The following is a 12,441-nucleotide window of genomic DNA, read 5'->3' as shown; positions in this document are numbered from 1 at the left end:
GCTTGCTAATATTCCCTGCTGAACCGGAATTGAATTGATTTAAAATTCCTGACCCTTTAACAACCCTGGTTGAAATTCATTTTTTTACAAACAACCATATTTTTCACGGCTATTTCACATTAATCCCATACGATATACTGAGTTATTTTTCGCAATGTTCCAATGAAAGGTAAGAGATTTTGGCTATTCCTTTTTCTTCCGTGATGTTAAATAGATTATATTCGTCACGCGCCTATAACGTTACTAGCTAACATTTGTGAATTGTTCTTTCCTTGTAACGTTAACATCTACCATACTGAATTTATTTACGTTCCTTATGTAGATGGTATGTACCCAACTGCATTTTGTTCCGTTCCGCTACAGTGGTTTACATTTTGTTACATTCCTATGTAACGTTAATTAACCATATTGCCTTTCACTTCATTCCGTTACGGAGGATTGCATTCATTACGTTCCTATGTATACCGTTATTTACTACCATGTTGCATTTCGTTACGTTTTTTTGTAACGCTAGTATATACCATATTGCATTTCGTTACTACGTTCCTTGTAACTTGTAACGGTAGTATATACCATATTGCATATTACGTTATGTTCCAATGTGCTCATTTCGTTCCGTTCCTTTATAACGTTAATATCTACCACAATACATTTTGTTACGTTCCTTGTAACGTCAGTCTATAACATATTGCATTTCGTTACGTTACATGGGTACCAGCAGTGGAACCATACTTTTCCTCCTACAAAATGGAACGTACCGTGTAACGCAAATTGGGTACGTTACGACTCCCTGGTCTGAACCACGAAAGATACGAAGATCGGCTCTGGCGGAAGTGGAGGAAGTCGTATCCAAACAATATCAGGGCGTTGAAATTGCGGCGCTTTTCGTAATGCGCAAGGGGAATCCCCAAAGGAAATGGGCAATCCCCACTGCATGTGAGCGGAAACTCGCGCAAAATGGAGAAACATGACGAGGGAACATGCTGTCACAGGACGGTCGAAAAGTGACACATGGAGGGAGTCCCCAGAGGAGCGCATGAAGGGCGACAAATGGAACATGCTTGGACAGTGACTGTCGCGCATCCCAGATGGTACGCAAAACGGAGTGATGGATGTACACGTGCATGCTACGTGGAACGCAACGTGCAATTACAATTGCGATATGAACCACTACGTGCCCCCTCCCACCGGGAATTCGTTGAACCCGGGACCTCGAGAGTACAAGGTCAGCCGGAAGTCGGCTCTCTGAGGAGCAGCACCAAATATCCACGTGCCCCACGAATGCAGGGACACCTCCCTAAAAGGCACAGCCAAAAAAAAAAAAAAAAAAAAAAAAAAAAAAAAAAAAAAAAAAAAATGGCACGTACGTATGAAGGGTTTCACATTGGAATGTACAGTATCACTTTGGCGGAAGGAAAACAGAGAGTAGCACAAACAGATAAAAATCAGTAACACAGATATTGACCCTTTGTCCTGAAAAATAGGCAACTTGTGCTAAATCTTGAATCATTGCTGCTTGATGTTTCTGTTCATTACCGATGGTATGAAGGAACGACGATGAACTCGGAATGCAGCACGTAAGCACTGCGAAGGACAGTATGAAAACATCCTTTGGCGTGTGCAGAACGGAAACTCACAACAGGGGCTCAATATGACGACCACCAACATCGATGCACACATTGTACCTTCGAAGAATGTTCTCATACAGACGATTGAAGACCAGTGGATTCTCTCGAATGAAGTCCGCTGCTGCCACAATCCTAGCAACCAGGTCATGCTCAGACTCGATGGGGGTTTCATAAATGAGACTCTTCATGCGCCCCCATAGAAAAAAGTCCAGGGGCGTTAAGTCGGGAGATCGTGGGGGCCACGGCACTTGCCCGGCACGCCCTATCCATTGCCTGTCATATCTGTGGGTCAGATGGTCCCGTACGTCCCGTGCAAAGTGGGGTCGCGCCCCATCATGTTGGAACCACATGTTTTGCCTAATGGCCAATGGCACATTTTCCAACATCTCGGGCAATGTCTCTTGGAGAAAAATCAGATAAGTACGACCTGTGACATTGGTGGGAAGTACGTATGGGCCAATTAAACGACCGGCCAGTATTCCTGCCCAGACGTTGATGCCCATTCGCTGCTGGAACCCACGAGCTTTCGTTGCGAATGGGTTCTCTTCATCCCACACATGGCTGTTGCGGGAATTAAAAACACCCTCTCTGGTGAATTTCGCCTCATCCGTGAAGAGCACCAACTGTGGAAACTGAGGCGTATTCACGCAACGACGCACAAACCATGTGCAGAAGTGAACACGTGGTTCAAAATCTGTGGGACCCATGGCGTGCACCTTCTGGGGGTGATATGGGTGCAGTTGTTGATCATGAAGGACATTCCACACTACAGACTGAGATACACCAACATCCCGCGCTACGATTCGGGTACTCGTACCAGGGTCTTCGTGCACAGCATGAAGAATTGCCTCCTCCACCGCAGGCGTGCGCCTCGTCCTTGGGGCACCTGTGTCCACTCTACTCACAACAAATGTTCCAGATTCAAGAAGACGACGGTTCACTTTTTCGAATATGGTGTGTGATGGCGTCACACGTTCCGGGAAACGTTCCTGGTACATCGCACGGGCAGCCCTTCCATTGCATCTCGCTTCCCCGTAAATGAGCATCATGTCTGCATACTCCTCGAAACTGTATTGCACCATCGTGGGAGTTTTCACGTCCACACACACCCACAACGTCGTAATGTTCCCAGAAGATACGTCGTGTGTACGTACTCAACCAATGTGTCACGTCCAGCGCTCTCTCCACACAGTCTTGCAATACCCAGAGGGCGCAAGGGTCAACTTCGACCAGGGATAGCGAGTGACTCCTAGTATGACGTCAGCGCACACCTTAATGCATCACAGAGGCTACGAACGGGAAGGAACGTCAGTAAGTACGGGTTGGTCGCTCCCGTTCCATGTCCTTCACGTGAGAACGTTAATGACTAACGTCGGACTCGCATGGGATACCTCTACACGCTCTGCAGTAATGTAGTACAGAACAATACGAACGTGTCCCAGCATTCGTGGGGCACGTGGATACGTATTTGGTGCTGCTCCTCAGAGAGCCGACTTACGGCTGACCTTGTACAGTACTCCCGAGGTCCCGGGTTCAACGAATTCCCGGTGGGAGGGGGCACGTAGTGGTTCATATCGCAATTGTAATTGCACGTTGCGTTCCACGTAGCATGCACGTGTACATCCATCACTCCGTTTTGCGTACCATCTGGGATGCGCGACAGTCACTGTCCAAGCATGTTCCATTTGTCGCCCTTCATGCGCTCCTCTGGGGACTCCCTCCATGTGTCACTTTTCGACCGTCCTGTGACAGCATGTTCCCTCGTCGTGTTTCTCCATTTTGCGCGAGTTTCCGCTCACATGCAGTGTGGATTGCCCATTTCCTTTGGGGATTCCCCTTGCGCATTACGAAAAGCGCCGCAATTTCAACGCCCTGATATTGTTTGGATACGACTTCCTCCACTTCCGCCAGAGCCGATCTTCGTATCTTTCGTGGTTCAGACGTTATTGCTCTTTGAAAGAGGTGTGAACCGATTTTCTCACGGCTCTGGCAGCCACACAGTGCCGTTTTCGTAATTTTGCCACATGGCACTTTCGGCTTGTTTTTCCTTCTAGATTCACCCCCCTAAGTTTGTAATGGGAGTTCGAAATCACCCTGTATAACATCTGGCAATAATCAGGTAGATATCTGCTTTATATTTCTGATTCTAATAATATTAGGATAAATTAAGAACATTACACAACATACGAGTACAAATAATAAAACCAAAATAATAAATCGAGAGGAGTACAGTTCTACCCAGTCAATCAATAATTATTCTGAATAATGTTAGATTTGACCCAAAATCATCCGCCCGAATTCCATTTTCAATACGATTCTCAATAACTGCTTAGTTACATAAATTCGAGGCGAAACCGAGAGAAATCCGAAACTTATATCGGTATGATATTTAATTTCAACATAATCTCTATACGTAGGTTTAACTATACGTTTCCGAACATCCCTTGAGGGGCCTCTCCGATGGCGTAGTTGTAGGATCGTCACCTTGAAATCAAGGGGTCCCGGGTGGTTCGATACCCGGTGGAGGCACATAGTGGTTCGGATCCCACTTTAAACTGTAGGTCTAGTCCCGATTAGCCTCACTGTGCATAAAGTGGCCTTAAAACACCAACTCAACCAACCGAACATCCCTTGACAAAGTTAAGGACAAAAACCGGTGAGCTCTCTCAGAAAAACTGGAGATATTAGCTGCTGAATACTAAATATGACACACGTCGATGGGAGTATTTGTCGTTTCATTCTATTCCGTTTCATTATATCAAGTTGGCCATTTAGGATCATATAAATATCTGCAATTATTTATTTGTTAAATTTGTATGGCATTTTTAGTGCCTTATTTGTGCACAAATTGAGGAAAATCAGAATTGTGCTTGTAATGACGGAATATGAAAAGCTTCAATTTATCTGTTTCGGAAGTAGTGAAAATCCACAATTACATCTTTTGTGACAATTGCATGAAAGATAAAATAGGGAGAAAATTTTGACCAGAAGTGACGTGAAAAGTGAACTTTTATTATTAAATAGTTAGTTATTTTTTATGATTTAATGGAAGTAAGAAAACAAAATTCCATCGTCTCTTTACCATCCTTGCTTTTGTCCATTATTGGCAGGTGTAGAAAATCGGCAAAGCCCACTCCGATATTTCACTGCAATCGTGTAGAATGTCGAATGATAATATCCCTAAATTGTCAGAATCGGGCAGAGGTATATTTAGTTGTTCAGTTTTGAACGCTGAATACTTAGACGACTTGATATCATATTTTACAGTATGTTAACATTTTGTCCAAATTTTCTACTCTTTTCCGTCAAAAAAGAGCTCACAAGAAGCTTTCTCATTCACTCATTCCGATGTAAAATTCATTTCCTGAAACTTATTCTACAAAAAATTCAATTTTCAAACTTTAGGGGAGCTTCGATAAAATGTAACTAATATTTTATAGTGGAAGTACATAATTTCTGAAAAATTCATTTGAAAGTTTCGAACGTAAAGCTCTGCATTATTAATCTGAAGCATGTTTATATCTTCCAATCCATTACTTCTTTAGAACTGTGTAACCACCCTCCCCTCTACAGAGAAAAGCTGAAGATTAATTTCCTAAAACCAAACTTTATCGTAACAACCATTTTACACTCATTTTAAAATCATTTTCATGCCCTTAGAAAAGTTTTCTCAAAGTGCAGATTCTGATTATGTGAAGTGCAGGGGCGTAACTAGGCTGGGGCAGCCGGGGCTGTGCCTCTGGGCCCTCAAGGCAAAGGGGCCCCGAAAATCCCGAACACTGTAACTTGCTCGCTGCAGGCAGATTGCAGTAACGTGTGAGGCCCAAAGCTGGTGGTTTCGTACAGTTGCAAGTCTGCAGTAATTATGCCACGATTTCCCACTATGCTAAGCAAAGAGTGATATCGGGGTATAATTATGTAGGTTTTAAAACAATTAAGTAAGGATTGCAACGCTGGCTGGGAAATCGGTTTACGTACAAAAAAAGAACCTAACAACTTACACTTGAAAATTGCGTAAGTCATATTTTAATTTGGTTCTCAATGCTGTAGAAGGTAACCGGTTTTCGTTTTCTGTAACAGTTCAGAATGTCTCTATATATATTTTTTTAGTATTATGCGATGGCAGAGTTAAAATCTTGAAAAAATAAGCCGATCCCAACTGTTAATACACTTAATCCAACACGACGGGCTGGAAAATAAGAAGTTGTGTCTGTTCTTAAAGAGAGGCTTTTTGATGTTTTGAAAGTTTATTTCTCATATAATATTAACAAGCAGGAAGCCAAATGAAGCTATTGGCCTTCAGGAGAAAATTAAATATTTCAGTTTCATGTTATTATTGACTGTTCAATGTAAAGTCTTGGAGCAGATGAATATAACCACACTCCGTGTTCGTATCATCTCCATCTTCGCAAATTAGCCAAAAGTGGCAGAAAAGCGAAGTAAAATAAAGCAAATCAATCAAACGAATCTCGCTATATGCCTTCATATGATCTCTTACGGAACGCTCTCTTAGAAATGACTCAGCTTCGGGGATCATTTGAATGGTGTCGTGGGAGAAGCGCACGTGGGAGGAGCGCACAGTGTGATCTGCGCACAGAGAGAAAAAGATCGTTGATGAAGCGCACATTCAAATGCTCTTCTTTCTTTCCTTGCAGGTGAATGCGCAATGGAAGTTATTACCAGTGCCAAGGGTAAACCTTGTCTCTTACTAGACGGACATCAGTATCGTGTTGGCCGTAAGACTGAAAATGTTATCTACTGGAGATGTGTAAAGGAACGCCGGCCGAAGTGCAAGGGATCACTAAAGACAACATTAAACAACGACTTTTTGGAAAGAAAACCTCATCAGTGTGTTCCGAATGTTGCAGAGTTGGAAGTTGTAAAAACCATGTCTGGGAACAACCCAAAATCCGATTGGTAGTTCCGAAATCTCCTTATGCTTGACCTGACAGTGGACATCGAAAAGAAATGTCTGGTGTTTGCAAGTAACAGTGGCAAGAAATTATTAACATCTTGTGATTCTTTCTACCTTGACGGAACATTCAAAAGTTGTCCGAAACAGTTTGAGCAAACTTATTCAATTCATGCTGATGCAGGAAGTTCCGAACAAACATCTGGCCAGCCGTTTATGTGTTACTAGAAGATAAAAATAAATCTACATATATGCAGTTGTTTACGGCGCTCAAACATTGTGGTTGGACTCCGCAGCATGTTAAAGCAGACTTTGAGATAACAGTAATAGAAGAAATAAGATAAGTGTTTCTTCAAGCATCAGTATCAGGTTGAAATTACCATTTTAATCAATGCCTTTGGCGTCATATACAAAATATAGGTCTAGCCACAACATATAAGGAAAATGAAGATATTAGGAAAATATGTCGTATGTGCGCAGCTTTAGCCTTGATACCACCTGAAAAAATTGAATAAGCGTGGCTATGCATCATGCAGACCACTCCCCAGAATGAAATGCTGATGCAGTTTCTTGACTATTTCGTAGATCAATGGCTGGACAATGCTTCTTTGCCGAAAACCATGTCGAATGTTTATAGACAAAGACGCAGGACAAACAACCCTGTGGAAGGTTGGAATAACAAGTTAAATAGGATGGTGGGAATACATAACCCAAATGTTTATTTCCTCATTCAGAAACTGATGGAAGACGCTGAGGAGATGAGCGCCAAAATTATAGCTAAAGACCTAGGCAGTCCAGGTCGCAAGAAAAGTAAACAGTATATTGAAACCGACAGGCGTATAAAAACAATTTTAGACAAATATGTTGAAACTGAAGATTTATTTCGTGGCCTCAATTCTCTGTCGTAAGTTTGATTGAAGATCGTTCTGAAAAGTTGACGAAGCTGTAATAGAAGCTGCTGATAGAAGAACTTTTAAACCACCTTCGTGTATTAATCTACACGTTGTTCAGTCCCAAGTCTGGAAAGAAAAGTGCGAGGGAAGGTTCTTATTGATAATCATACTGAGCACTAATCCCACTAACACCTGAGACCCTATGCGCTAGTCCCACGAAATCTTGCTGTGCGTTGATCTCACGTGCTCTCCTCCCACGTAATCATTTGAATCACTTGTTGAATTGACAAATAGGCTATTGTGCCAAGGAGGAGGATTTCAAGTGAATTCTCTGACAAAAGAATCAAAAAGATAAAGAAGCATTTTGAAGAACTCTGCCCAAAAACTTTTGTCAACGTATCAATATTTTCCCCGATGATAGACACAATTTGCTCACAACTGAACACTCGGTTTAAACGCATGAAAGCAGTTGTAGACACCTAGAAAGAAATACCTTTTAGTGGCGCGGTCACATACTTTTTTCAGTATTCAGCCCTCATTTTCTCACTTTTTAAGGATTACTGTGTCCAAGGGGGGTTATGACCCCCACCAACCTCTTCCATGGTCACGCCACTGCAACCCTCTTGTTGTCAAGATCTATAAACACTGAGCTTCGCAAAGGACCTGAAAAATTTGCAAAAACATTTCAAAAACCTTTTATTTCCGTCGCAAATGTTATCAGAAGCTCTATCAAACGCAACATAAATGATATGAATGATGTGAAAAAGCTCGCTCATCTCCTTGTGATGCAACCTGTACAGTCACCGGCAATAAAACGGGACAACCAGATCCAGAAATACTGGCTTTCCTTCAATGTGTTATGCGTGTTGCCCAATTCTATGCCGATCAGCTGACTTCAGTAGCAACTTTTGAATTTCTTCTATCGCCGTAGAGATTGACAATACGCACATCTTACTGTTCCTCTCGCAGTAGCAAAAGGAGAGAGATCGTTTTCTAAATTTAAAATTATGAATACTATGATTCAGGAACGACTTAGTGGTTTGGCTTTACTTTCAATTGAAAATATTAGAGCCAAAAAATAAAGTTTAACAAAGCAATCGATGCTTTTGCGTAATCGCTAACATTTAGGAATGATACTGAAGTTAGAAGAATATTACATTCTTCTAATTTTGCGTCGCTTACCTACCTCATTTCGCTAATCGTAACGATGACCATGAATGATGATTATACAGTAGTGGCGATTAGATACCACGGGAAGGAGGGGGCAAGGACAATTTACTTTCTTTCTCTTGTAAAACTGGCAAAAGTGAAAGAAAAGTGGGAAATGTTTAAACACAATTCTTAACTTTTAGATTTTTAAAATTTATCAAAAAACAGTTCTTTTTAATTTTGCGAAGCAACTTTTTATTAGTATTGGGTAGTCCTATAAATACAATATTGATCTTACATAGATCTTACATGTCTACGCTGGAAGGAAGCAGGCAACGTCGACACCTACTGTGTTTCAAAGGCAACAGATCCCGTTGTGGTAGTACTGGCAGAGACGATTCCACACAGGTAAAACAGCGATAGCGAAAACTCAGACGAAGCCAGGCCGGCTCGGTAGCTCAGTGCTTGTCGACCTCCGTGGCGGAGTGGTTAGCACAGCGCGCTGCAACGCCAGGGGTGCCGGGTTCGAGTCCCGGGTAAGGCATGGGTATTTGTGTTTGTCCAAACGTGACAAACTGAGAATACTGTAAAAATTTGAAAAAGTGTAAAAGTTGAAAAGTGTGAATGAAGGGGAATACCACCATTGGTAGAGCAATGGCACGTAATGCCCGGGTTCGAGTCCTGGTCGAGCCTGCATTTTTCGCTGAAAGTTCTACGTAGTTCTCCTGTGTGTGCCTAATTTAATGAATATTGAATTGATCTTGTTTTGAAGCTCTTTGCATCTGTTTTTTATTAAAATGCATTATCATTGTCAATTCACATTGGGAAACCGATTTTATACAGATTTTTATTCAGAGGAGTAAATCTGTGCGCAGAACATGACAACATGGCACACAGCGTTGAACCGTGAAACCTGCTGGCTGGCACTGCGAGTCAATGCTTGAGGTTAAAACACATTTCAAATTCAGAAACTAAATAAGCACATATTTCGAACAGTCATATCATTAATTGAATTTGCCGCGTGTAGAATAACAAGTAAGTGTCGTTTCGGTGAAAATATCGAAAGATTTCGCAGCGCCCCTGTAATCCAGCCACGGCGCCTTTGGGAACCACTGGACTAAGAAAAAAGAGAGGGAAGGAAATAGAAACAGGAAGAAAAGAAAGGAAGAGAGGAGATTCGGAAAAAGAAACAGGAAAAAGAAAGAAAGAAACGAAGAAAGAGAGAAAAGCAAAGATAAACAGAGGAAGAGAAGGGAGACAAACAGAAGAAGACAGGAGCAGATGAAAACAGAAGAAAGATAATAAAAACAGGAAGAAAAAGAGAAGAGACTAATGAAAAGAGAGAAAAGAGGAAGAAAAACGGAGGTAGGAACAGAGAGAAAGGAAGGAGAAACAGAGGAAGAGAAACAAAGAAAAGTAGAGAGAAAGAGGAACATATTGAGAATCAGGAAGAAGAGAGCATTCGGAAAGGAAACAGGAACAGGTCAAGAAAATGAAGGTAAATGGAGGACGTAAAGGGAAAAGCAAAGAAAATAGAGAGAACAGAAGAAGAGAGAGAGAAACAATAATAAAGTGAAAGTGAAGGAAAGATAAATAGAGAACGAAAATGGAGACAAACATAGGAAATACAAGAGAGGATGAGACTAAGAAAAAGAGAGAAGGAACGAGAAGGAGGAAGAAAAATTAGAGGAAGAAGAGAGATAAACATAGGAAGAGAGATAAACATAGGAAGAGAAACAGAGAAACCGAAAGAAAAGTATAGAAAAAATTGAAAAATAGTGAGAGCAAGAAGAGAGAATCAAACATGGGAAAGGAAAGAGAAACAAAGAAAGTAGAGAAAACAGACGAAGAAAGGGAGACAAATAGAGATTGAGACAGAGAAACAGATTAAGAAAGTGAGAGGGAAGGAAGGAATCTGAAACTCTCTCGTCCACCCAAACAAAATTCTCTGGCAACTTGGATTGTGTGGATTGATCATATTCAGCTAAGAATTAAACTCGACAAAAATAAATTGCTATAGAGGAGTCATAAACAGTGCCCGCATTTTGATGACGTCATATTTTATTTCTCATGTAGTATGCATTGCTCTTAAGTGTTAAAATAATGAATACGAAACTCTGGATATAAAAATATGAATTTTAGTGTGCATTTTTCGTTATATTTTCTATTTTTTTAAGTATTTGGTCATGTTTTTGAGTTTTACGTTATTTTTAGTTTTTTACGTCTTTTTGTTGTCTTTTTGCGTAATTGCAAAAAAAATAATGTAATTGCATGACATTTCCCTCACTCATTTTTAGCCACGAAGTGACATTTATCGCCTTGATGTCGGTAACAATGAATACAAGAATTTTATCGCCACGCGATTGTTGGAACAAAGCAAACTAAAATTAACAGACACCTTGTAATTTCAGTTCTAACGTTACAGAAATAAGAACTGTGCCGTTCTGTCATACTCTGAAATAAAGACAAAATTTTTAAGTCATTTTTTAGGTTATTTTAAAGATGATTTTTTCAGATATTTTAAGGCCATCAAAATCCCGGACCTGGTCATAAAAGATTGTCCGGCAATTTTAGCAACATTGTAATTGAAAATAACGCTAGACTTGATATTCTCTTGATGTCTAAATAGAAAATCTATACTTAGAAATGATTTCCACCAAAGGAAACGAGTGTTCATAGACAGAAATCCTCGAGACAGAATGCCATGGCCACACCATGCAAATTAGGACTTTTTAGAGTTACATATAAAATCAATTTCAAATGATATATCAATGTTTTACATAGTATTATTTTCAGCATTTAGGCAAGAAACATATTAATTAATTTAAATAAAACAAAACTTCTCTGTATTTAAAGCTTGTTCGTCTTTATTACTTGTTGAATAATTTTGAAACGTACCAGTGACATCTAGCGACAATCACTTCAATTGCACTGAAACGTGCATACCACAACCCACATATAAAAATCGTGAATTGTAAAAAATTCTGCGTGATGTGAGAAAACTAATGCCAGTTTCAGCATCAGCAAGTTAAAATGCATGTAAAACACCCAAAATTATAAAAACAACAGAACCCATGCGGCCCTGTGTAATTACATGGGGCGCCATGGCATTCTCCTTTACAATTTTTTTCCATTTAGATCATTCGGTTCCCAGGTCTGCAAGAAAAAATGCAAGAAATACGTGAAAACTAATTCCATCTCGAGTATCCTTTTATCCTGCTATCCTCAGTTGAGTTGAGTTGGTGTTTTAAGTCCACTTTATGCACAGTACGGCTAACCAGAACTGGAGCTAGAGTTTAAAGTAAGAACTGAACCATGTGTCTCCACCGAGAATCGAACACGGGACCCCGGGGAGGCCCTGCTACTCTTAGATTCTGCTAGTCTTGTTTTATATTTGAATGTTTGCTCCCCCTTCGTTCCTAGAATTGATTTATTTTAAAGATTGGGGGTAATGCCCTCTGCCCCCTGTGGTTACGACACTTTCAAGAGCACCCAATGAATTATGACATGGTGGGACCCACAGCCTCTGTCGGCCAGTACGCCCCTGTTTGTAGCTGCAAACGATTGGAATTTTGGCTGCTGAAAGTCATCGCCAAACAAAAGTCAACATGGAGCACGTGCTGGCGAAATAGTTTCAATCGCCACACACACACACGCACACACACACTGCTATGACGCATTTGGGAAGATACAGGTTTCGGTGCAATCCTCTTGCGTAACGCATACCTTAGCCCGCGAGATTCGCGTTTAAACTTGGCAACTTAACGAGAGAGGCGCTCGCGTGTCGATAAAACGAAAAAAGAGCTGCCAAGGTGTTTGTGTGGCTGGTCAAGATGCTTCTCCCCGCCGTGTGCGACAT

The 12,441-nt window shown here is 41.0% G+C and overlaps 1 protein-coding gene across 1 annotated transcript; it reads right to left on the bottom strand.

Annotated features, from left to right (window-relative positions):
• Window positions 1-1,633: 1,633 nt before the first annotated feature.
• On the bottom strand, window positions 1,634-2,710 carry LOC146002221 (histone-lysine N-methyltransferase SETMAR-like). Its single transcript, XM_083139939.1, has one exon. The coding sequence runs from the start codon at window positions 2,708-2,710 to the stop codon at window positions 1,634-1,636; it is 1,077 nt and encodes a 358-aa protein (XP_082996065.1).
• Window positions 2,711-12,441: the final 9,731 nt, after the last annotated feature.

The sequence above is a fragment of the Lepisma saccharinum genome, chromosome 18 (genome assembly GCF_977018435.1).
Source record: "Lepisma saccharinum chromosome 18, izLepSacc3.1, whole genome shotgun sequence".
NCBI lineage: Eukaryota > Metazoa > Arthropoda > Insecta > Zygentoma > Lepismatidae > Lepisma > Lepisma saccharinum.
The sequence above is the reverse complement of the archived record's forward strand: the minus strand, read 5'-3'. Positions and strand labels throughout refer to the sequence as shown.